At 41.3% G+C, this 25,967-nt stretch overlaps 1 protein-coding gene across 3 annotated transcripts in view; it reads right to left on the reverse strand.

The window, feature by feature from the left end:
- Positions 1-1,275: 1,275 nt before the first annotated feature.
- Positions 1,276-25,967, reverse strand: part of MMD (monocyte to macrophage differentiation associated) — a 40,780-nt gene continuing 16,088 nt past the window's right edge. Inside the window, exons 1-7 of one of the 3 annotated variants that reach the window (XM_031046374.2) lie at positions 21,788-21,895; positions 12,172-12,253; positions 6,150-6,310; positions 5,268-5,342; positions 4,794-4,895; positions 4,265-4,334; positions 1,276-3,559 (exon numbers count right to left, since the gene is read on the reverse strand). In XM_031046374.2, coding sequence (XP_030902234.1) covers positions 3,359-3,559; positions 4,265-4,334; positions 4,794-4,895; positions 5,268-5,342; positions 6,150-6,310; positions 12,172-12,249 — 687 coding nt within the window. In that variant the 5' untranslated portion in view covers positions 12,250-12,253; positions 21,788-21,895 and the 3' untranslated portion in view covers positions 1,276-3,358. Of the gene's footprint in view, positions 3,560-4,264; positions 4,335-4,793; positions 4,896-5,267; positions 5,343-6,149; positions 6,311-12,171; positions 12,254-18,114; positions 18,371-21,787; positions 21,896-25,967 lie in introns of those variants that run through there. The other 2 variants (XM_005146157.4, XM_034067669.1) reach the window with 2 other exon arrangements.

Here is a 25,967-nt window from a genome sequence, read left to right on the forward strand (position 1 = left end):
TCCAGCCAACACTGTACAACTGCTGGTCTGTGGAACAACCAGAGCCCTGCATGCCTGACCCAGGCTTGATGCTTCAATTCAGGTAGAAAACCAATTAGAACAAAGCTGTGTAACACACACATAAAAAGGAAGTGCCTTGTCTGATCTGGGATTTAGTTGGCTTAAGTTTTGGAAAACCAACTGATCCAAACAATCCATGAAGGACCCATTTTCACACCACAGCTCAATGTGGTTTGGACACAGTAACCATGTTTGGACACTCAAGCCTCCTTTGAAAGGACTTCATTACTTCCCTAGAACTGGGAGACAGTAATATAGTTTCTTACTATAATCACAAGCAATTCAGAGGGCTCTCGGGAAAGACAACATTGGAAAAGCAGCCTGTTTGTATGACTGCTTTTGTTAGCAGACAGAAAAAAGGCAATTATTTTCTTTGTGTATATCTGTGTATTGATGCTGTTGAATTAAAACTGCATATTAATTAAAAAGCACACTCTATAATAAACATTTAAATGAATCCTTTCAGATAACTGAATTATTTTTAGACAAACACAATAAATCGTGTCAGAAAAATGTGCCATAAAAGTGACGGGACTGAGAGCCTGGGGTATTCAAAGTACCTGTTCTCCTAGACATCCTCCAGAAAAGTCCATCTGCAAAACACAGGTTATCACTGCTTCAGACTCAGTGTTGCACTTCTAAATGTAGAGGCATAGAAAAGACAGTAGCAAGTGCTTTAAAAACACTTGCTTCAGAAGACAAAGAAATCCCATCTCTGCTATTGCAGCAAGCATTGCTGGGAAAAGCATTGCTGCTGCTCCTGGGAGCAATCTGCCTGGAGAGCTGGAATTAGATGGAGGGGAGGAAATAAGTAAGTCTCTCTGACATACTTGTTTTCCACACAGAAATGCATTTTTAATTCAGCTCGCATGTACTTTATGCAATGATGCTGCTATAGGGATAGCAGCATAATTATGTATTTTAGTGCTATATCATTGAAGACCCCCAGAAGTATACAATGGTATAAGAAAAGTGATCCATAACAGCAAAAGGGAGAACAGCAAGTTCCCAATATTAACCAAATTTAGACATTTTTCCATACCACAAACTGAATAACTTGGGCTGTAACCTTTCCTACTGCTTTTATTGTAAAGAGTTGGCTGAGGGTCATTGGTTCAGCTCCAGATCTCTCATGTCAGGAGCAGCAAGTTGGTCCCTTACTTTCCTGTATAAGTGTTGGGGGGGGGAAGAACAACCACTGAAGATACAAGAGTGTCCAAATTGCACAAAATGTTTATTGTTAGTCTGGTACATTCAGTATCGTATTGACTAGAACACAGTAATTCAAAATACTTTTGGCGAATTGAAATCTTTAAAAACCATTTCAAATACTCCAAAAAAGCAATGCCATGAAAAATTAACTTAAAACAAACATATTCAAGCAATAGTTTCACTTCTGACTAGAGAAATCCCTTACATGGATTTTAGTGGTTTTAACAGTACTGCATTTAAACAAAATAGATGAACTCACAAAAAGTGGAAAGTATTAAAATAGACACAATGTTAAAAAACTGAGGCATCCAGATGTGCGAGTGTTGTACTAGGAATCACCTGCCCAGATGTTCCATCAGTTCTCTTTTGGGGCAGTCAATTAGTCTGCTGTGGGGGTGCAATTTCTCCTATCACCTGCCAACACCATCCAGCAACTCTTCAATGCCTTGAATTTAAAGTTTGTCCCTCTTGTAAATTCTGTATACAAATGTATGTGCTCTAAAATATGCAACCCACTGGCAAACCCAGGTGCAGTATTAAATGGTACCTTGAAAAACATCCCTATCTTGCTACTCATTGTTTGCAGACAGGCAATATCCAGAACAAAATCTGAAAAAGGCAACACATTTTGGTTTGGTTTTAAATACTGACATGAAAAACTGAGTAAATTAGAAAAAGGATAAAGTCAATCTTAATATAAGACATTCATTATATAGTGGGACAGGATACAATTATTGGACAACCAGTATTACAGTGACTCTTCTACAGCTGGTCATTTAATGCACATGTTCTACAATCATGATTTGCTACCACATTTGCTTTTCCTGTACAGAAAGACATCAACACAATTAATGACCAGTTTTGCTCTGTGAAACATCTCAGAATGACAAGTGACATTGCATCAGGTTCTTCGAGCTCTCCCCCCTGAAAGGCTGTGCTTGTGATGAACCAGTAACCATGACTCAAAGTGGTCAGCAATTGCTCTATAGCTGCTGCTCTGACCAGAATCTCCCAACAGAATAACCCCAGCAGAAGCTGGTGGGAATAGATTCTGTTGAACAATATAAATCCCTTTGAAAATCCAAGCCTTACTATTACAGCACCAATACCTGTATATCTATCCTGGAGAAATGACTGACTCTGGGTTTGGCTGTTAGCTGTCCACCTTCCTTAATTTTGCCAACCCTTCCTAAGTCAGCTTTCATCCAAGCTGCTGCCTGGCTGGGCAGCGTGGTGTGGGACTGGGAATCTGGAGAAGAAAAATCACATTAACTATTCCTTTTGAAGCACTTCATTTCCATCACTAATAAAGCCAAATTAAAGTGCTGTTCAAGTGGTACTACAGATGCGCAGGATGCTATCATGTTAAAAATCAGCAGAATCACATTTAGATTTTAGTTTGTAAAAGTGGTTATTACAATTACACCTATAATACAACCTATGGAAGAGGTACAACGTTTGTTTGTCAGTACAGCGTGCGGAATGTAACCATTTCTTGCAAGATTTTGCAACATGAGGAACTGCATAGATGACACTTGTGTGGTTTCAGTTCAAGAAGTGTAATTTCAAAGTTTACCAAAAACACAGAAAGTTTCTATAAAAGTCACATTATACCAAGAGAAGGGGTGGTAAAGGGAGATTATCTGTCCGTGATTCATATTTAATACATGATTAGTGGAAAGGTGATAGAAACCAATTGCAAATCCAGAGAGTTACATTTTCACTCTTGCACTGACTTCACCTTTTGAATCACTAATTTAGAAAAATCCACATAGTTAAAAATTGTAAAATTAAACTAGAATACAAAATTTATTTGTAAACATCAGGTAGCCAGTTCTGCTAATATGGAATGGACTCTTGGTACTGCAGTACAGTATCTTGGTTATTGACAGCACTTGCCATCTGATGGGCAATTGCAGGACACACAAGACAGTTCACAGTAACTGTGTTCAGAGAACTACCAAAGTCAGTGCAGTTTTTCTGTGCAATCTTCCAATCTGCCCCCGAATTCCTTAAGTCAAATAATACTGTTACAGAGGCCAAATGCAGACTATTATATATATATATGTGTGTGTATATATATATCTCATAAGTGACGAATTATGTCTGCAGGACTTCTGTAAAGGTACTTCCAAATGGCATAGTAATGAACAGCAGCTGCTGTGGCCACAAATATGTGCCAGATGGCATGGGCAAACGGGATGACTCCATCGCTCTTGAAGAACACCACACCCAGACAATAGATCAAGCCTCCCCAGGCAACCTCCTGAAGTCCATCGGTGTTGCTCTGTCAATTGACAAGGAAAGATTAGGCATAGGGTATAGAGAAAGAAAGAGTATTTCATATACAAAATACAAAGTGATTTCCTCCCCCAAGAGAAGGCTGGCTGTTGTAGCTCAGAATATCTTGGATGTGACAGATGGACAAGCGAGAAAACAAGTATATTTAGATTACATTTTGTGAAATATGTAATATACCAGCAACACTATAGAAGTAATAGTGGGGTAGCTTGAGAATTATGGCAAGCTTGATGTTTTGCTTCATGCTCACTACCAGAGCAGTCAAACACAGAGAAAGAAAACCACATTACTGTGTGTAAGGGAAACTTTAATGCAATTCCTGAGAGTTGGGGGAAGCACCCAGCAAGGTTTTGGCATACTAAAAGGTACTTCACATCTGTATCATTTTTACTCAAATGAAGTAACTGAATTGTATGTCCAATATCCTTTCAGAAGTGAAATTTGAAATCTAAACTCTTTCTATCTAGAACCTGCAGCCCAGATTGAAGAAAACAAAGTAGCATTTCAACTGAAATGTAAACTATAAACCCAAAATACAACTGACTAGATTTGGTTCTTCTGCAGCTAAGATTTACAATTATGGCAGACTAAAATGAACATCTTTTCAGATAAAAGAGACCTGCAATGGAACTTAAGCTAGTTATAAAAGGAAAGTCTGTGTGTTTGTAATGTTAATAGTCACATTCCTTACCATGGATGTCACTACCAGAGCAGGAGAAAATCCCATCGCTAGATAGAAAAAGAGTTCAACGATCTTATACCTAAAAAGGAAGGACTGAGTCATTTAAGGAGGTGTACAAGAGGAGGAACATACATTTTTTATTAGCATGGGTCCCTTTAACTATTTAAAAAACTTTCTATGCAGATAGATAACCAAAAATAAAGCTAGTATTTAACTGTGCATTGTACAATTACAGCCAGTACCTTCTTCTCTAAATACTGCCCAGATGAATTCAATTGCATTAAGTGACAGTGAGAATAAAACATTGAGACAACCTCAATGACAAGAACCTCAATAGCTCATCTCCAAACCAAAAAAGTTGGGTCTTGCTCCCTGAGGACAAGTAATGAAAGCAGCTCAAGAATTCAGATCTTAACTCAAGGACTTACCTCAAAACAAAACCAGGAAGGCTGGGTAAGAACACTCATAAAGCAAGAAGCCCCCACCCTTCAATTTTTAAGCTTTCAGTTTAAGCTTAAATGCAAATATTAATTCTTACTTTTCATGGTAGAGAAATACATAAATGGTTCCTCCAGCAGCCATCAGCCAGATAAACCAACGCATGTGAGATGCCAGAGGTCCAAGTTCACGTAGATTTAACCTGGAGGTACAAAGATTTCAAGAGACAAAAGTGACGAACAAAGGGACTATACTGACAAAAGAGGAGTAGGACTCGATAAAAATAAATAATATTCGCAGCTATAACATAGGCGTGATGGGGGAGAAGACACTTTGACATTCTATACAGAGAGGAAGAAGGTGCATTTGCATTGATGTGAGGGAAGCTTGAATGTGGAATATAAATTACTTTCTGTTCAGCAAATCCCAGGAGATTACATTATGTAGCATTTTGCAATACAGAATGTAGTCAACTGTATCTAAGAAGATATCTCCAGATTTTGGAAAGGCACAACGATAAACTGTTTATATTGGAAAAAGCTTTAATTCTGAAGCTGTGCTTCAGGTTTCTTACCATGGTGCATAAGATGCTGCAATGAAGACATAGATCATCATTCTGTCACACATGTGAAAGCAATGCTCCATTGTCCTGGTAAGAGAGAACAAGTCACCAAGTTAGATTTATGAAAGGTTTTTGCATTATATCACACACACATACAATTTTGTATTATATCCCTGACACACTTTGGAATTACTTTAGGGAAAATGCCATCATCTCTATAAGCTCTTAAAACCATTTGTTGGACTGCTCAGCTGACAGGAGGCTCTAAGTGGAAGATGCAAGGAGATGAACACTCCTCCATTTCTCTTCTCCGCCCCAACATACATCCTGCTCTCTGGCAAGAAGGCAAAAAGCTGGCACATCAACTCTGCCTAATGTAGAAGCTGTTACTATTCTGTGATCACCAGTTAAATCCAATTTATGGCCCAGAATTATACAGGAATCTTAATGGGACCAAAAATATAAGTAATAATGAAAAAAAATCCCATCTTAGTTGTGCTGCTGCTGCCTTGCTCCCCAGGAGGCTCCCTGCCAGTTAGCTGTGTATGGTATTATAATTCTCTTGGCAAACTCTCTGTTCCTCAAAGTATTTGAGCATGCCATAGTCCCAGACAGTGTTCTCATTTCTGCAGTGGGATCATATTCACTGTGCACTTAGATAATGTTTTTCCCATCCAAATACTGGATTAAGAGCCACTAGGGCCTAGAAAAACAGCAGATATTAAAGTCCATTTGTGCAAGAACTTGGCTCACTATTTCTTCCAACAGAATCAAGGGTGTTTTTTCATGATTCAGTACATGGTACCACTCCAGCCTTCTTTAAACCCATCAACACAGTGGAAAACCCATCACAGGACATGAACATAAAACACCTCCTACATCGTACAGTGATACCTTAAGTGACTCTTTTTCCAGGAAACGATATGGAATACTGTGGAGACAATGAAGAGCGCACAGAGCCCCACACCGTACATCCATGCTGTTATCTTTTCCCATCGATCATCAGAAAGCCGGTGGAGAAGGGCACTGCCCACAATCGCAGGAACAATGAGGAACTAAGGAAACAAAAGGCCACTGTTCAGTCTTTTCTGGCAGCCAGCACAGTACCACCCACAGTACAGCACCAGCAGGGCAGAGACAACTGCAGCGTGCCTGGCAAGACTGTATACATCTGACAATCGGTGACGTGCTCTGAACCAGAGCAAGTTTCTCCTTTAGTTGAGTGTTGACAAATAAGCATCAAGACTTCACCAATGTCTCAGACATTCCTGTTATACCCGTTTGTGATGAATTTCTCCTCATGTGGTATTAGGCTAGGTTAGCTCCTCTAGCCATGAAAAATGAGACAAAAGAATCTGCTGCATCTTAATGGTGGATTTATTTTCACATTCTGCTTTGTGTTTTGACCTTACTCTAGGCTTGATCCTAAACCACCTCTTGTGCATAAAGGCAGAGCATGGGACAGACCAAAATGAACATAAATCCCAAATGAAGAAACAAATCATCTGGAAGTATGAGGTTAAGAAAATTAAGTAAAGACTGTGCAGAACTTGGGGTTCAGATATCATAAATAAACTAACTGCAAACTTATTAATAGATTCTACAAAGATGTTCTTTGAGTGCAGTGCATCCAACTCTGTTCTCCTTACCAGCTCCCTCTCAAGCAGCTTTAATTCAGATCTTCCAAAGCAACCACTGTTCTAACATCATGAGGGAATTAGCATGCTCATATGACATACCTAAGAAGTAGGCTTCAGGCTTCATACATGTTTACAGAATACCCCCTTTCCAGAGCAAATTGCATCAGGTACCTTTGCCTCATTCAGAAAAAAACTAACTAGGAAGAAGTGGGTGAGGGGAAGGCATTTCCAACAGGTATTTTAAGAGAAGAACCTGCTGGCTCAGACATTTCTACCTGTTTCCTTCCACTGCCAAGCCATATTCCCATATCTTTGTCAGCCTTCTAAGTTAAAAACACCACACAAGTTCCCTTCCGGTCCCTATGGTGTATCTTAAGATGCTGAATTGCGAATAACCTTCATAGGTTAAATTCTTCATAGTTAAACCCAAGACCCACATGCTAAACAATAATGCTTAGAACAAAACCCGTTTAAACGAATCTGCAGCTCTGCTTTGCATTACAGGTTTGATAGCTCACAGGGCAGAGTTCTGGTCTAGCCTGCACTGTCTTTGTCCTTCATCTGCTTAAGGACTAGAAGAAACTGAGGTTCTGATCACAGCTGCAGGGTAGTTGGTTAATCCAGAGTTGTACAAAAACCCCAAACAACTCAAGGTGGCTTTTACTTCTGGCTTTTGAAGCATATGAACTGTAGCTTCATTATTCCATTTTCTTCCTTTTTGAGAAATTGAGTACATTTATACCAAAAGCTGTAGAGTCATGGAAGTGAAAAGGATGGTATTTCTCTATCCACAGCGCTTGGATCAGAGTGAAAACACTTTCTGAGTTTCTGTAATGAGCCTATGGAAGTTGACCTCATGCACTCTCAGGACAAAAATAGTCTGCCAGCCTGGCTTCTCATTTATCACAAACCATAAATTTCCATCTACATATCCTGGACAGCCCCCAGATTCAGGAAAGGTTAAAGTGTTTCACTCCTCAGGGGATTAGTCACTCCTGGTTTCCACATATGACATACAGTTTAAAGAGTGGCTGAAGCCCTTGAGACAGCAAAGGACTGATTAGTTGTGGCAGTCATTTCATTTAGTTTTTGCAGGAGACAGGAGGATACTGAGCTCCAGAAATAGCTGTTTAGCCATGATTCTTTAAGCTGTGTCATCAGGCTGTGTCCATGTTCATCAGATACATTCCCAATTTCTAATGCAAATTCCAGTTTTGTCTAAACTAACTGAAAGGTTTCAGAGAGATTATGCACCTGCAAGTATCATGAACACAAGTACTGAGTAAAATAGCAAATCCTTACTAATTCCCTACTAAAAGCCTGTGCATAAGCTGCTCAAAGATTTTGCCTGGAGCTGTGACTGAGACCATTTTATAGAAAGGAAGGCCACTTTGGAAACCAGGTATTACACAGGACAACTTCCCTTTCTTACACAGGTATCCCAGCTTTTTCCAGTCTACCAAAGTAAGTATTTCACAACTTAAATTATGATGTGTAATGCTCAAATGAGCCAACAGTCTTTGATGTCAACCACTCTTTCCAGTAATTATTGTATATCAAGTTATAGGACTTAAACAAACAATTCTTTGCATCTTCAGAATGAAGAATGCAGCTGCAAATAAGTATGTGAATTAAGACCTAAATTAATCTCTTTTCTGCCTTGTCTTCTCACAGGGAACAGCACTATACTACCATAAGAAGGATTTACTGTTTTTTCTAAGCATTCTATTTGGAACCACTTTTCCCTCTGTACCCGATATGCATCATGAGAGCAGTTAGACTAAACAAGAGATGTTTTATTACTCTTTTTATGACTAAAAATAGCTAGATTAAAGACAAAATCCAGAAATTATACCCTGCTGTTCCAGCCAACTGGAAAAGGGCTCTTCAGATACTAACGTCATAACACATAACATATGCTACAATGGACTTCATTATATTTAACATCCATCTTACAAGATAAATGTACCACTTTAATCAACAAAACAAGGCAGATTTTCCCATGTTCATTCGAAAAAAATCAATCTCTAGTGCAAGAAGTGCATTTTGATCTTCAGAATGGAGAAGCAAGCAATCAGTCCCTTAAAATGAGAGATGTACAATCAAAGAATCAGAACTAATAGAATGTGAGTGCAATTGCAGCCACTGCAAAAAGCCTTAAGGCACAAAGAAAGATTATGAAAGGTGCTAAATCTCCCACCTATCTGCGGTTGCTTAGGATACTGGTACATTGGTCTGTATTTTACTGTATTCTTTCTGTATTTCTGCAATCTCTCCCACTGAGAGGTTTAAAAATCTGTTAAAATTGTGCTTTTGTATAAAACCTACTTTGTCGTGAATGTTACTTTCTTTATACGCAGGCTGTGCACATCATGTAGTCAGCAACAACTTGCGATGCACAAGCCACTGTTGCAAAGCATGGTGTTGTTGTTGCAACGGTGCCATTGTTGTAATGGAGTTATTGTAATCTCATGTGCCTTTCATTGAGAGAGAAACACTAACATAGAGATGTTCCCCACACTTCCTCTTGGAAAGGAAAGAAAGAAAGACAATGGAATGATCAACAAGGCAGCCAAAAGTACATGTGACACTCAGAAGGAGCCATGAAGGACTGTGTCCATCTCAAGCTGCCCACTCCGGAGTGCAGTCCTGAAGTCAAGTTTCCCTACTCACCAGTTTTCACTTCCCAGATCAGAACATGTGCATGGCAGAGTGGAAACAAACCACTTACTAGTGTTGGTCAATATACAGACAGCAGAGAAACTGCTCCTATCAGTCATCTAGAACAGAGACTTTTTCAACACAAGAGCCCTTCTGAAACCTGATGAGCCCTTCTTCCATGCTCAAATGGCCTGCTAAGTGCTCCAGGCCTCATTTTTGGAATATTTATATTTCTTCCTTCTTTTTTCCATGCACTGCACAAACCAAGACTGGAATTTAGAGACTGTAACTTATGTTAAGAGTAGTTCCTCCTTTCAAGGCAGTTGGAAGAAACTTAGAGCAGTATAAAGCAAGCTGTGCCTGAATTCTGAGGGTTTAATACAGCAGAACATATCTTTTGTCTGATAAACCTTACATATACTAGAAAGTTCCACTGTGAAAGAGCTATCCCTCCTCTTAGGCATAGCTTACCTTACAACTCAAATTCTTAGAACTCCTGCTTCTCTCATACACTGTTTCCTTCCTGTTCTTCTAAACACAGCAAGCAGCCTTTTCTGTCTCTGTATTCACCTGCTTAGCTGCCCTTCCTCTCTCCTCATGTCTAAAGACAAGTCAGTGCTTCATTTAAAGCTAAAAAAGTCAAGACATTTTAAACAGCCTTACTAATTAGAAATTTGAAGATACCTTCACTATGTTACACAAAATTATCTTTCAAGCATTGTACCAAAAAGATATGCATGAGGTTAGGTATCCCCATTTACTGTTCAGGAGATTTTGTTCGGTTGGTTTTGGGGGTTTTGGTTTTTAAGCAGCTGCATAAACTGTATCTTTTTAAGTCAAAACCCAGACAGGATAGCTACTGAGGATCCAGCCACACATAAAACGCAAGTTGTCTGCTTCCTGAAGCATGACTAAAGCTTCAGCAGGAGTTCTCCATATTATTATTCAAACTGTTCTGTAAAAAATACATCAATGTCAAATGGAAAACTCATGCTGTAATCTAGTGGCAAAGACTCAAAGACCACTTGACTGCCTAACATTGAGTAAACCAATCTGTAACATGGAGGTGAAGCAAGCATGCCCCACAGCTTTTCTGTATAATCCACTGTGCTTTCCCAGATCAGACGCCTATTTCAAGGGTTTAAATTTTGATTAAAAAGTTATTTATGGCATACAACTGTATTTAAGGAGTAACAATCCCTCTTTTATACCACACTATCTTCTTCCATTGGGTATGCCAACACTGCATATCCCCAAGGCATTAGCAGCTCATGGGAGGTTTTAGCATGTAGCTTGACTGTTCAGAAAGCAATTAGACAGCTTCACCAGCAACTGGAGCATACCAGAAAATACTGATAGAACACCTTGGCTGCGAGCTACTGCTGACAGGCAGGAATAAGACATGCCTATTCTCCAACTAGATGAAGGCTGGAATTGCTAAGGAGTTCAGCAACTTCTGCCAGATATTTTGAAATCTAACTTTTTGCCCAGAGTAAACAAGATTTGTACAAGGATTATGAGATAAACTACATAGTTGTGCTAACTAACAGAATGTTGCTTCATTCCCTAGACAAATAAGCATATATTTACATAATGCTGTACATGAGACCCTTGGCTTACAAACACTTAAGCTTCAATTACCTTTTCTATATGTAAACCAAGGTGATCTTGTTTTTACCAGCAACACTGAGCTGTATGTCGGTTATTTATACACAAAGGGTCCTTAAGAATAGAGCTCTTTCTAGAACTCAAGAGTCCTGCACACTACCTTGAGCATTCCTATCTGTAGGTCACTCAGACACGCTGGAGATAAGAGACTAAGGACAAAGTCAAACATACTTCAGATGTTTGGAGTTAAACAAGGGGCTGAGGAGAAGCACAAGGTACTTTTATAAAAGGGCAAATGCTATCTTGAAGAACAAACAAACACATTTTTAAGTCTTGTTCAAAGTGCCAAACAGCAAATTAAACTTCCTAATTACAAAAGAAATAAAAAATGGGGGGAACACACCAACATGACTGATTTCCTTATTCTGTCTATATCATATTTCAAACCTAGTATGGGTCCTTACAGTATGAAGGTAACGGCAGAGTAAGGTTTTTAGTAGGGCTGTCAGCATTATTAGTGCTTCTTTCAAAACAGCAGTTTTCTCAAAGAAGCAGTTCATAGATATTAAGCATAAGAACTAAGCTGTTTCTGATCTTCCAGCTAACATCCACATGGTAGTCTTAGGAAGCATTCTACCTCTAGCATGAATAAATTTTACAGTTGCAGAACATGATTTGCACAATATTATGTCAGCACAGTACTGGGAAATCTCCCTTGCAAGATTAACTTGCACAGGCCTACGTTCACTTTACCATAGCCACCGATTGACTGGGACAGAGGAAAAACATCTACTTAAAGACATGCAACTTACTTGGGTGAAAAAGAGTCCTATGAAGCACCTGGTGCTCCTAGAGATTCAGAACAGTGATGAGTGATTACCAGCCATCTAATTAGCATTATGGCTTCTGGACTTTTATATACCCAGGCAAAAGCAAGCATTTAGCCATCCAAACCCACAACGATTTACCAAAACAGCTGGTTTAAAAAAGAAAGGAAATGTACTTACTGCATGTGTGTAACAGTTCGCAGCATGCTCATAGCAAGTGGGTTTGTAGCGGCTGTTTGCTGGAGCTGGGTGGTTCATGAACCTGTTGAATAATGAAGAGGAGGTATTTTTATGAAAGCTAATAAACCATCTCTGGAGTATCATGGAGGAATACCTCCAACCTAATCATGTTAAAAATCATAAGGACAGTAAGATCTCTTAACAGAAACGCACATTAAATACATTTCTGTGACTGCCTGTCACAGTGGATCATTATCTTTAACCAAGTCTTTGCATACAGAAGTCAGACCCCCCTTTTCTGACAGCTTGGTTGAGGAATCACCTATTTAAATTACATAATATGGGTTCAAATTACTCGTGAAATATGGACTTTATAACTGCCAAGGGTTACTCTTTGTCCTGGGTTAACCACAATACTCTCTAAAGAGGTTCCTGAAACTAGAGCAGTGTTTCAGTATAACACCTTGGAATAAACCAACTTGAACACTGACTTTTCAATTCCTACAGCAAGCAATATTCACATTTGCAGCATTGGATGGTTCCATTTTTCTTTGAGGCTAATGTCATCTTCTGCTTCTAATAAGATCCAAGCTACACAGGGATGAAAGGAGACTCTAATGGTTAACTCCAAAGAGGAAAAGTTTCAAGAGGCTTACCATAAACTACTTTTTTCTCCCAACAATCACACCAAGCACAGCCTATGCAAACCAAAGGGAATATGACGAAACCTGAGAGAGCTTTGGAAGAACTTGCCAACATAAACATCACATTTAACTATCCCCAAAAAACAAACACTTGTTTCCGTGAGACTACACAATTTAAATCTGCACGTAAAAACCTCTATCAGACAGCACACATATATACAACCACACAGCCAAATCAAAGCTATGTACTGCACCTACAGCACCATGTATGTTATCCCAGTACAGCCTACCATCATACCAAAGCGATTCTCTTCCACTAATAAATTCCAGTTTACTGCAGACTATTAGAAAACCATACACTGACAATTAGTCAGGTATCAAACAAGCCAGGAACAGCTTCCCAACAGATAGAGAACACGCCTGCGTGCTCAGCACTGAGAGCAGCTCTGCTAGATAGTTGTATAGAAAGAGCTTGTTAGACAAACTTTGGCCTTCCCCCATGTCCCTCCTGGTTTAAGTAAAATCCAGTCCTATTTTTATGACACCTGTAAAATATTGGCCAATATCAAACCAGGACAAAAACAACCAACCCCAAAACAACCAGAATCTTATAGTTTCAGTAAGCAGTTCCAGATTTCTGGGATACAAAAACACTTGGTTTTCTTGACTGATTTGTTTGTAAACCTTTTCTTTTCTAAACTGATATATGAAAATTTAACAGCATTTATAAACCAACAGGGCCATGAATTGACAAATCATGTCAATTTCAAAAATCAGCTTTAACTGTTACTAATACAAAGGGTAAGGAAAACCAGTATTACATTCACAGGCTGTGAGTATAAATGGCTGTCAGCAAGTGAATAATTCCATGGGAGTTAATATATGGTTAAAAACTGGCAAGTCTTTGTCAGTGGCACTGACACCTTGCTCTCAAGAGGATAATGACATTGCACTCGTATACATGGGAAACTGATTTTGTTACCCAGTGCATGCAGGTCCTCAACAGCTGCTGAAGCCCATCTCAGCATCCTCTAAACATGGAACATTCAGTTACCCAGCTCTGCTTCCAAGTTAGGAAATCACTGTGAAGTAAAAGCATCTGTTGGCTCATTTGAGTGACCAGGATTAGGCTGCCCTTGTCCCACTCCATAAATCCAGAGCCATGGGAAACCTTTCCCTGATGACATCTGGAATTTTATTATGTTTCTCCAAAGGCCATGGTGGTATTTTGGAAGTCTCACAAGAAGTAAAAAATAGTAATAAATAAATAATAAAAGGCATAAGCTTATCCTCAGTATGAGCTTTATCATTTCTCTTGTTCCAAATTTCTATACAAGATATTATCATAATCTAAAAGTCTATAAATGCTTGAAGGCAGCCTGCTGATGGGACCTTCCATTATCCACTAGAGGACTACAGCTGATATTTTTTACACTTCATTTGTATTTATTTGGAAGAAAAGATACAACAGAGCCTGGGATAATGTTAGATTTTACATAGAATTATGAACAAACACTTCAGAAAAGTCCGTTTATTATTGGGACCTCTTACCTTCACTGATTTAAAGACAGTGTTATTAGCAGTAAAACAGAACACAGACATGAACAAAGCTATTCTTTCTCCTCTATCTACGGTTGGGGTTTTCCCCTTTTCTTTGTGCCAGCACAGGAATCATGAAAAGGGTCATTCACCTGTGTGGCAACTTGAGGCTGGAAAACAGAAAAGGACCTGGCTTCAGAAGACTTCACCCTTGCAAAACATTTCAAACCTTTTTTCTTTTTAATTATTATATATTTCAGTTCTGATTATTTGAAACAACAGTAACAAATGGTTGTTGGACAGAAAGCTCGACTGGACTCTCACAGCAGCTGAAACTTGCTTTTCTTCCAGCAGAGAGAGTTCTAGCAGAACAGCACCTTTAGCAATGCTTTACCCATCCCCTTCACCTACATGCTTACACTACCAACACCAGCACTGTGTTTGGTTTGGGCAGCAAAGTGTTAGACTTTACCTATGCCTTAAGGAAAAGGATCTCGCAACACCCCAGTACCTAACTTTGACAGACATTGACATACCTGAACCTGTCCTTTCTGAAGGGTATCAACGACAAGACCCAGACTGCAAATGCTGGAGCACACGTGCTCAGATCACTGCACACAACCATTTTCAGTAAAACAGAAATCCAGGGGTTTTTGTTTTCCCCATGCCTTTTTATAATACTATCTATAAAAGTTACCAGAAACAACTTCAGAGGAAGGGTCATTTAAAAAGTAGCTGAACTGGGCAATAATTCCAGCCAATGCTTCTTTTGCATTTGTTTCATTTCCAGTTTGACAGTTGGTGTTTAATGTCTTAAGAAACAGACCTGAAGTTTGAAAGTAGCTGCTTTGTGATACTACACTGAGGTAAGCATTAAACCCAGGCACAATTACTTTGACACATACTGTTAAAAGTCAGGCACATACTCCTGTATGTATGATATTGCAACATGAGGGCAGAAGAATTTGGTTGCAGACTTACAGTCTAGAGGCAAAAATTGTTCTGTTCTTTCTTAAAGATAAATAAATTAATAAACCTCATACCACCAACAATGGATGCTTTTTGTTTTCTGCCACATGAATGCTGCAACACAGAGACATTGTTTTCCTTCCTCTCGACAGGTCAACTTTGCCTCTTCTGGAAAAGATAATTGTGAGGAATATAATCTCGCCTTCCTAAAAGTGGAAACTTGGTATACAACCTTCAGATGCTGTTTACTCTTAAATAAAGGCTCTCTATAACACAACCATTAAGTCTATTATCAAATGCAGGAGAAGGTCCCATTGAACTAGACTACAGTTTACAGGAAACATCTTTAAGCCTTTTCTCTAACAAATCTCTAATGTATTCTTTAATAGGAGCTCCAGTGAAAACCAGAGTGATTTAATCAGGGGATATGCAGCATTATATCACAAGAACATAGAAATATGTCTCCATTTAAGATACTTACAATCCAAGACCTCTAAGGATAAATTATTAACTCCTGCAATATCAGAATATGAGATTTCCAAACAAACAGACCAGTAACATGGGTGCAGAATGCTTTTGCACTGAACCGAGTTACAAGATCATTGTCACAATTTAAATGCACTCTTAAAGCTCAAGATCTACTTGAGGCCAAGGAGGCCCAAGCTTCATAATTTCACAGCACGCAACAACCTCTGATGAGCACATCCCCAGCGTAAGTGGAAAAGGGGTACTGAGAAAGGCATATGACTATTTGAGAGAAAAACCTCATACCTCTCCCTTTATACTACTTGAAAGTAGATCTTGAAACACATCAGATATTTACAGTGTTAAACATATGGACCAATCCATTCTTTGTGAGACCTCTGATCTCCAAGTTCCTATTAATTTCCAAGGAGCAGATGCTGTATGTTTCATAGTGATTCCAGCAAGCAGGAGGGAAATCTAAGGTTTCTTAATGCTTTGTCTTTACATGCAAACTAGCTTAGAAATATGACAAAATGCCAAATCTATTGTACATATGTGTCTGGAATTTGTCTGGTATCACAGCTTACACCCCAAACTGCAGAAGAGAAAAGCACTTTCAGATCTTGCCTTATTCCTCAGTCCCATCTGCTGAATTAGTTATTCTTTTAAGCATGTCGGTAAAAGCAGCAAGCAGTGATAATAGCCTCAAAGATCTGGATTTTCTAGACTTTTCAGGAAGTCCATTTCCTATGTACAGCTCAAAAAGGCCTCGTACTTCCTTTTACCAGCTTAAAAACACATTACCCCTTTTTGTATCTCTTTTTCCTGTGCTTTCCAGCAGCAGGAGAGGCCATTTAGATGTAATAAACCACAAATAACAGCATATGAGGAACTGCAACAAGGTGGTGATAACGCCACAAAACCGGCAGCAGCAGCATACATTAAATGGGGTTACATATTCAGTTATTGAAGCGATTTTTATGTTACCCAGGCTCTTTGTTTTAGAGAGGAAAAAACAAAGCCAAAAAATCACAAGCATGTCAAATAGATCAGTGCTACATTTTCATGATGACCATTTAGGTAAGATCTGGAAAAGAAACAAATAGGTTTATGAAAAGCTTGCTTTCTTTGACCAAATTGGCAGCTATTCGCTATTTACAACTTCAGTCCATTCAGTTAAAAATAGAGCCATACTCCTCAGGACTAGCACCTTCCTTCCTGGATTAGAAGACTTCTAGTTGTGGTTTGTAACTGTTCACGTAATCTTTGCTATCACTGACCAACTGAGTCACAGAAATAACTCAGATCCGCACAGCAGCAGACCACTTATTTGGAACACATCAGTGAAATCACATGCTGCGTAAAGGTTCATGTACTTACAGCAGGATACTCAAGATAAAATGAAATCTGCAATACTCTGAGATCCATTAACAATTGTGGTATCATACATAGATTAGGTCATGGAAAACAGTGTCTGCACATCCCGCTGACGTCCCCAAAGACTCTTCAGCCTTCTGGTAAGTATGGAAGGCAAAATGTCAAGTGAAGAGCGCGGAGGGAGAACACAAGTCACACAAGGTGCTGCAGCACATCTGAGCTCAGGGCCAAGGTATCAGCCAACACTGGAGCCTCGGTGTGGGCTAGTACCAGGTCTGACCACATTCACATCCTTCTCTCTTTCAATTTTATTTCCTTTTTAATACTTCGGCTTCGGTTTCGTGAGCAAGTTGGTGAAAGGAGCGCAAGGCAGCCCTGCAGCAGCATACCTGGTCAGACTACAGCATACCGGGAGCCAGGCTCAACAGTTACCGGCCTTGCACCTGGACTTCGAGCAGCTCAGTACCTACAGCCCACACACATCCATGTTCACCCGGCTCGCACTGCTACCCAACCGACCCGTGCACCGGCAGCATCCTCAGCCCTCCCCGAGTGACACCTGAGCGCATTGCTCCAGCGCTGTGCGGAGGGGTGCGCTCGGGCCGGGGCAGCCCTGCCATGCCCAGCCCTGCCCGGGAGCCACAGGTCGGGCTCGGCGGGCGGCGCGGCGGGGCCGGGGATGTGACAGGGCCGGATGCGTGAACCTTCACCCATTTAAACTGGGGGAAGAAAGACAAAAATCATAAACAAAGAGCAGCCGCGCAGAGCCCCATTCACACCGCGCTGGGGCGGCCCTGCTCTTCCCACCCAGCACCGGCGATGCTCCGGTACCGGGCGTGTGAACGAGAGCTCGGGTACCCACGGCCCAGCCCTCACACGACCCCGAGCCCCGGAGCTCCCGTCCGGCCGTGCAGGGAACGCGGGGAGCCGAGGGAAGGGGGGACCTCACCTCCTGAACCTCTCCTGGAGCCGCCGCATGGGTCCGGGCCGCCCGCCCCGGCCGGGCTGCGGGCAGGGGGTCGGGACGGGAGGCTGCGAGCGGCTCCTGAGGCAGCGAGGGCCGGAGTCCGGGCCCTCATTGGCGTGCGAGCCTCGGCGGCGCGCAGCGACGGCCGGCGCCGTCCGCCGGGAGCTGCGGGAGCCGGGCGGCTGCGGCGGCCGCTTTAACCGGCCTCTCGGCTCCGCTCAGCCCCGGCTTCCCTCCGCCCCTGCCCGCCTACAGCGGCTGGGCCCGCCCCCGCAGCACCGCGGCAATGGAGGGAGGCGGCCCCGAGCGGGGTCCCCCTGAGCCGGTGCCCAGGGTCGGCCTGGAAGGCAACAACAACAACAGCAGCAGCATCAATGCCGGAGGCTCTGGGCTTCCCGAGCGCAGCGGCTGCAGCTCATCCCCGCAGCCCCGGGAGCGGCGGCCGCGGTTCAGCAGCAGAGATTGACAGGAGCTGGTGGCCGGATTGCCATTGTCTCAACGCATTCACCCACACAGGCACACAGATGAGGATCTAGCGATTTAAACATGCCTAATTTTTAAACCCTGGAAGCTGAAAGAGCCCTTCCTCGGGGAGCAGAGCATCAGCTGAGCAAGGCCCTGGCCCACGGTGCCCTTACCCCCCAGCCTGCTTCTGGCAAAAGAGGCTCTGCTTTCATGTAAAACTGCATGTAAAACTGCATTTACTTGTCTCTAAATCAAGATTGCAGGGGCTAGACAGCTTGTGATAACCTGGTTAGCTCTCCTCCTTGCTCCTCCAGCTGTAAACCATAATCTTATCTACTAAAAACAAACTTTTCCAAGCAGGGGTTACTTTACTAAGCGAAAAGACCATGTCAAGTGTGCTTCTGAAAGACTAATGCTGTATTTCCTCATTGGTATACATCAGAACATGAATTACAAGAATATTAAGTTTATTCAAATGTCTGTTTTCTAATCTTAGATCTTGTTTACAATGAGATTTCAAAGGGTTCCAGCCCTCAACAGAAGTGATTAGCAGAGGCACACCAAAGCCAACCACTGGTTTAGACAAATAAACTATACTCACGATCAACATCTTTTATGGTAGGACTGAGACAGACAGATAGGATCTATTGACTGATGCTGCTATGGCTTGTAAGTCATCGCCACAGACAAACAGTCACCTCAGGCAGCAGAAGGAAGTGTGAGCATCATGTTGGCTGGCTGTCAGTCCAAATCTGGCTTTATTCAGTCCCTTTACTAATTCTTCCTTCATGCCAGGAGTGAGGAATTGATTGGGTGGTAAAAGCTTTATAAACTGTCCCTCAGTTTCTCTAGTTTCAGGATAGAATAAGCTCTTCTGGTCCAAATTGCAGATTTTGGTCTCCAGCAAGGACAGCTGGGGCTGGGCCAGAGGACCACTGCAGACAGGAAGTTGCTCAACTTTGCTTAAAGGGGAGGTAGAGCTTGTTGCTGGAAAGGAGAGCTCCTGAAATGCAAAGCCAACCTAGTTCCCTGGGAAATACTTCCCATTAATCTAGGGAGGTATCACTGTTAATAAGTTAGTTCAATCTGTCACCTGATTCAACACTGTCACTGCTGATTAAGTTTCATATTGTTTATGTTATCTGTTAATCCAAAAGGAACAAAGTTTGAGAACACCACTGCTGAACCCAGCCATGCATGCATGGATGCATCTGAACATCTGAGGCTTCAGCAGCATCCCAATACAGGGCTTCGAGGTTGAAGCTGTGGCGGCGCAGGTACCTTCCTGCTCAATACCACACTCCCACCCTTGCATTGCTCTGTGACTGCCCAGTCATTTGCTCTTTCAGGCTGTAAAACTGTGCTGGAATGGGTGATGCTGTGGACACCATGGCTGCAAGGCTGACTTCTGGGGTTTCTGGTGAAAAGCTGGACTGACTTATAGAATGGATCTGCTGAGATCTTGAAAAGTGTGCACAGAGGCACTGCATTTTGTCTCCTCTCACTCCCTCTGCTCTTACTTGACTCTTCTCTCTCCAAGCCACTTTCATTTCCTTTCCTGCTGTCTTTGCCGTTTGAGCTAGAAGGCAGATGTTTCAGAGAGAGTTTTTCTCCTCACAGTTTTCAAAGCCTGTTTTTCCACCTTGGTTCTGTGGTCACAGAATAGTGAGATCTTTAAAACAACAAATGCTGTAGCTTCCTGTTGCTGGAGCATCAAAGATTTACAGATTCAAGATGCAGTTAAAAATAGTACTGTTCCCAACTTGTTCATTTTGAGTGAAAACAAGAACATTCAAATCATGAAGCTTAACCAAATGGAACCAGGTTAACAAGACCACCAACCATCATGACAGCAGTGATGAGACTGGAAGTTTTTGACCTGAATGTCTATGTCTCTTAAGGAGATCACTAAATTACTCAACATAGAGCCATCCTGACCAGTAACATGTTTGTAGTACCAGTGACTCTTGTTGAACTCATTTCTGTAATTGCTTTTTATGATGTAATGAATCAGAATGCCTTTATAAACAATCACAGCAAAAGAACTCCCTTACTATGGGCCAAGTGACTATCTAACCCTAAAAACTGACATTAAGCACTGGCATTAAGCATACAAAATTAAGGAAGCAAAAACCTATTAGTTTGATTACTCTTACTTACAAAGAGGTAAGAAAGAATAAAAAGCCTTCAAATACCCAATGTCCATCTGATTTAAAATGTTCTTAAGACTGGAACTATGTCATAGTGAGCTCAGCCAGAAATGTATTTTAATAAATGAGTCAGGGTTATGAGAAGATGGAAGAACTTTCCTTACTGAATGCATCCCTGCTGTGGGGCACTATCACATAGTGCATTTGGAAGAAGAAGCAATGTATTGAAAATGAACATCCAAGAATAATTCATTAATAAGAAATTTAACCTATTATTTTTTCATTGGGCAAAAAGAATTTAGTTCTGATCAGGCCTGTGAGGTATTTGTAAAATGGATTGTCCACAATGAACTGGGCAATCCCAGTTTGATATCTAATAGACCCCCTCTGGCACCTAATAGAAGGTATTTGCATAGAAAATCTGTTAGTAATTGCAGTTGCTGACAGTCTCAGCAGTGAAGTCAATGAGTACATGGGCTATGTGGTTTGCCCTTATTATTTGTAGGTCAAATTTTCCCATGCTGAATCTCCTGCTGGTCCCTCACAGGCACTATCTGCTTGTCTAGGGATGGAGTTTGCTCTCCTGGACTACTTATAAGCATTAAGTTGACACAGACAGAGGCCTACGTAATTCCTGAATCAGACATCAAATGCTTTTATAGGATTATGCAAATAGGGACACAAAAGTGGGGTCTGTTTTTTTCCTGCACTGTAAAATTGTCTTGGGTTGCACAAATCTGTCAAACAAATAGGTGGGACTTGCTGAAAGCTTCCTTTTCCCCACCCAAGAGGATAATGAGATGTCAGTGGTGAATGAAATTTGATCAGGAGGTTATATGAATAAAACTAAACATCTCACACAAAAGCTGGGTTTCTTCTGGCTGTTTGGCACAGACAAGTTCTTACAATAAGCCTGCACAATATCCAGTCTCCTGACTTATTAAACAGGTAACAGAGAAACAAACATTTCTAAGCAGCTCCATGACTGCCAAAACAGATGCCTTGGTGACAAGACATTGCTAATGTTCTCAGGTACTTACTTTTTGGAGGTGCCAGGGGTGAGAGGCTGACTGTGGAGGGAGCAGAGCAGCGTGCTATGGCTCGAGAAGCTCTTAGCCAATGTAATGCAGCAGGGAGGCAAGCTAAGCAGCATGGGCACTAATGAGGCATGGGAAACAAGTTTGACAGGTGAAACTCCTCTCCACTCCCAGTCTACATGGGAGAACAAATCAAACATTTGTGGTGAATGAGGGTGGAGAAAAATATTCTTCTGTTTTCTTTTGACTTCAAAACAGAGAATGAGGACCTAGTCTCTGAGGGATATATGTGATAATGCAAGAAGCTTTAGAGGTAAAGCTCCTTCCCCTCCTTAGATTTAGAGAACAAATTCAGAAGTAAGTGGTTTGTAACTGAGTGCCTGCTTCAGATGCGTGTGTGGTTATTGTAGAAATACATTCTAAAACAGATCTTGGCTGTTAGGACATAACTTCCTGGTGCAATTTTTGAAGGAAATTCTATTTCTTCTTCAGGTTTCTAATGTGAAAATCAGTTTTTCAATAATGTGGACTGTAAGACCAGGACAGCAATAGGTCTTAGGCAAGCCCAAGATAAAGCAGTGTGCTCCACTTTGGGCACAAGCTCATGCTTAAGTATAAGCAGTGGGATGCTCACTGGGGGAAATGCTTGAGGTTGTCCTCAAACACATCTCTGTAGTACAGATCAAGTGGGCAAACCAACATAGAGCCCTTCAGGGAAGGGCTTGGGCTTTCCTGCTCCGTCTGAGGACACAGCAGCAGAGCTGCCCTGCTAAAAGTTATGCTCTGGATCTGAACTAGGATGAGGGTCCTGCAGACAGCTGGATGTAGCTCACTTTTTTTCCTTTCTTGATTCAAACTGACCCAGATTCAGCTTTATCTAACAGTCTTTTTTGAGTGCAGTGTGAAGGAGAAGCATCTCTTGCTGAAATGCATGTCAATTGGCTTGTGAAACAAGCACCTCTCCCTCCCTCAGCCCTCCCCAGTCTAATTAATAAGGTCATCCCACAGAAGGCAGGCTTATAAATAGCTTTCCAAACACTAATGGAATTAGTTCGGGCCTGGGCAACTTTTCCAGGGTGACACAAGCATCTAAGAAGGGCTGGCTCCTTAGCATATACAGCTGCTTGCAGTAGAAATGTTGAAACATAAACATGTACCTGATGTCACAGTGCTCTTGCTGCCAGCATTAAACCTGAAATTGGATTACAGCATTACCTAACAGAATAGTGAAGACTGACAGCAAGCAAAACAAGGGATTCTGGAGGGATGTGCCTTGTATTAGATTACAGTAGGCTGGAAAATGAAATGTTAAATTCTGCTTAATGTTTCTCTTTTGTCAGTAATTCTGATAAAAGTGTACTTTTCATGGCCTCAAACCTACGAGGAGAAACACCATTTCACAGCCACTTGGTCTATGTACCAAATAATAGTTGTACCATGTATTGCATTTCTGGTAGGAAACAAAATTACACAGATTTCAAAATCCATACTGAGAAAACCAAAGATTAAATTTGATACTAATTTATCTTTAAAATAATAGAAAATATGAAAAGGTCTCTTTTTGAAAGTTGCTAAGATCCCATGGCATACTTGAGCCTAAAAGCACATTTCTACTCTATCAGTTGTTAAGACTGTTTCAAAAACACTGGTATTTTTCCCTTGCTTAACAGAGTTGAGTTTATCTGGATTCATGATTTACCTCAAACATCTTTCCATAAGTAACAGTTTTCAGTAGGATAACAGTGATTTGTTTGTTACAAAGAGAACTTTCTGTTGGAGTGAAAAATCCAATTCCTTCCTGTTGAATGTTACGCATTAAACCTCCTGCTTAGATGAAGTTGATGCAAGGGCAGGAGGTGCTTTGTGTAACTGAGAAAAGATCACATCTTTAGAGGAGAAGGAGGAAGAACAGCACTTGTCAGTCTCTGTACTGGCCTTGGACCAGCTGCACAAATTCTGAGTCATCAGATGAATCAAGTCTGTTAGTGAATGCAGTCGACTTTTACTTCAAAAAACATGGAATATTCTGCTTTCAGACATTGATTCTGTAGTGTTTCCTTTGGGAAGCTTTAGTCATAAAGGTGCCACAATTCAAGGCTTTTTTAGAAATAACAAGTGTCAGTCGTTTATAGCTTTTAGTAATTGCACCATAAAAAAACACGATGAAGGGTTTAACCTGTTGGTGATGGTTGTGTGGCACATAGCTCTCGGAACATCTATCAGTTTCTTCACCTGAAATTGGTATGAAACTTAAGCTAACAGGCAAAAATGTTCACGCTTACACCCAAGGCACAATAAACCAGTTCCATGTTTAAACCCTTTCCACAGGTAAAGCTGACCATCTTTAATCATTGCTTTAGACACTGACATACAAAAACATTTCGCCCTTCTCTGTTCTTCCCACCATTGGGGTTTCACTCAGTGAACGTGTCTGCCATCCATAATCACTCTTAATACCTCATTTTGAACATCACAATCAATGAAGTGAAATAAGCTGTTACTTAATGGGTCTGACATAAAATCCATTTAAGTTAACAGAAAGGCTCTCATTGTTTCCTATCAGCTCTAGGTCAAGCCTGAAGTGAATGGAGGGGTGGAGTTTAGCCCATCATTTGTCATCTGAGACGAAATGTCCCATTTGGACTGCTTAGAGATTTTAAACGTATTTAGCAAAAGAAAATAAATTGATTTCTTGTCAGTGGTTAAAAGGTTGAAATTTTACTCTGGATTGTTTTGGGATTTGAAAGGTAAGTTTGCTTGAATTGTATTTTGATGATTGTATTTTAGCTTAAACCAGCAGCTCGTCTTCTCCATAGTTTAGAATACAAATAGAGGAGGTAAAGCTGAATGAAGTCAGTTCAGCTGGAGAGGTGCATGTGAGGGTCAGGCTGGTGTGGGAGCTGGGCCTCACTGGCAGGGCTGTGTGGAGTCCAAGACCAGACATGCTGTGAGCTCACTTTGTCCTTCCTGCCAGCACCACATGGACTTCCTCGCAGAGCACCTTGGTGAACACCTTGTCAGGTTTCTGGGGTGTAGGTTTGGAAAGGGAGAGAACTTCAGTGCTCCAACACACAGTATTACATCAGGTCTGCAAGGATTTGTAAATGGACTTAATAAAATATGAATCTATTTTCTCTATTGCTGGCAAATGTTTACCAACACAACTCAAAAGCAAAATGAGTGCGTTCTTCACTAGAGCCCAACAAACACTAGACACACTGTTCCTACCATATCTCCCAATGTAAATAATGCTTGTTAGCCTTGGAAAGAGGGAGCAGAGGGGCTGGCAAGGACAAGAAAAGCCAGAGATCGTCTGACTTGCAATTCCCCTGATAGGTTGAGACATTGTTTTCCCCAGTGTTTCTGCAGAAATCACGGTATTCAAAGACAAAAACCCAAATGCTTTTTCTCTTGGCTGTGCTCTGTTACACAGAGTAAAGGGAGTTCTGTTTCACAACATTCCTTCGGACAGCAGGAAATTCTTGGTGTATACCATTTAGTTACTGGTGGACAGCCCAAGTTGCTGAGAGGTTAGAGGACATGCAAGAGACAGAGGCATCAAGAGGTTTGATTCCAGTGCAAATTTGCCTACTCAGCTCACAAACAGTGATTGCAAAACAGATGTAACTGCTGCTGGCAACCTTTGTGAGGCCTTGCTTCCATTATCCAGCCAGTCTTCACTCTTGAGATAGAAAAAGTGAAGATAAAGATATATTATGTTACCTTTGGTGGAAGAGAGAGGTTCTCAGACAGACACTGACCTGACTGTTGTGGTGGATGAAAGTCTGGAGTGTTCTGTGGTGTAACTGAGTGGTTGGACCTGCAGTGGTGAGGCTGATCCATTGCATAACTGTGGGAATGCCTACAGGGAAAAAACCTACAGCTGGGAGGCTTTTAGGAGCCAGTTGAAGAGGGAATGGGTAAACAAGCATCCAGAGGGGCACAAGAGTCCCTCAAGCTGTTTTTCCAAGACTGGACCCTCAAACAGCAAATTCCTGTCCCCTGGACTCTTGTGGCACAATAGCAGTGTGTACAAGGACAAAGGTAAGCTGGTTCCATGAAATCAAGAGATAACAGACAGTGTCCTTGGTGATGTGGGTATAGAGCATGGCTCTTTAGAAACTGCTCCTTCCCCAGGGCTGTCACTTCTGAGCTGCTTCTGGTTATCCAAAGAGAGGAGCAG

This window comes from Melopsittacus undulatus, chromosome 11 (assembly GCF_012275295.1).
Source record: "Melopsittacus undulatus isolate bMelUnd1 chromosome 11, bMelUnd1.mat.Z, whole genome shotgun sequence".
NCBI lineage: Eukaryota > Metazoa > Chordata > Aves > Psittaciformes > Psittaculidae > Melopsittacus > Melopsittacus undulatus.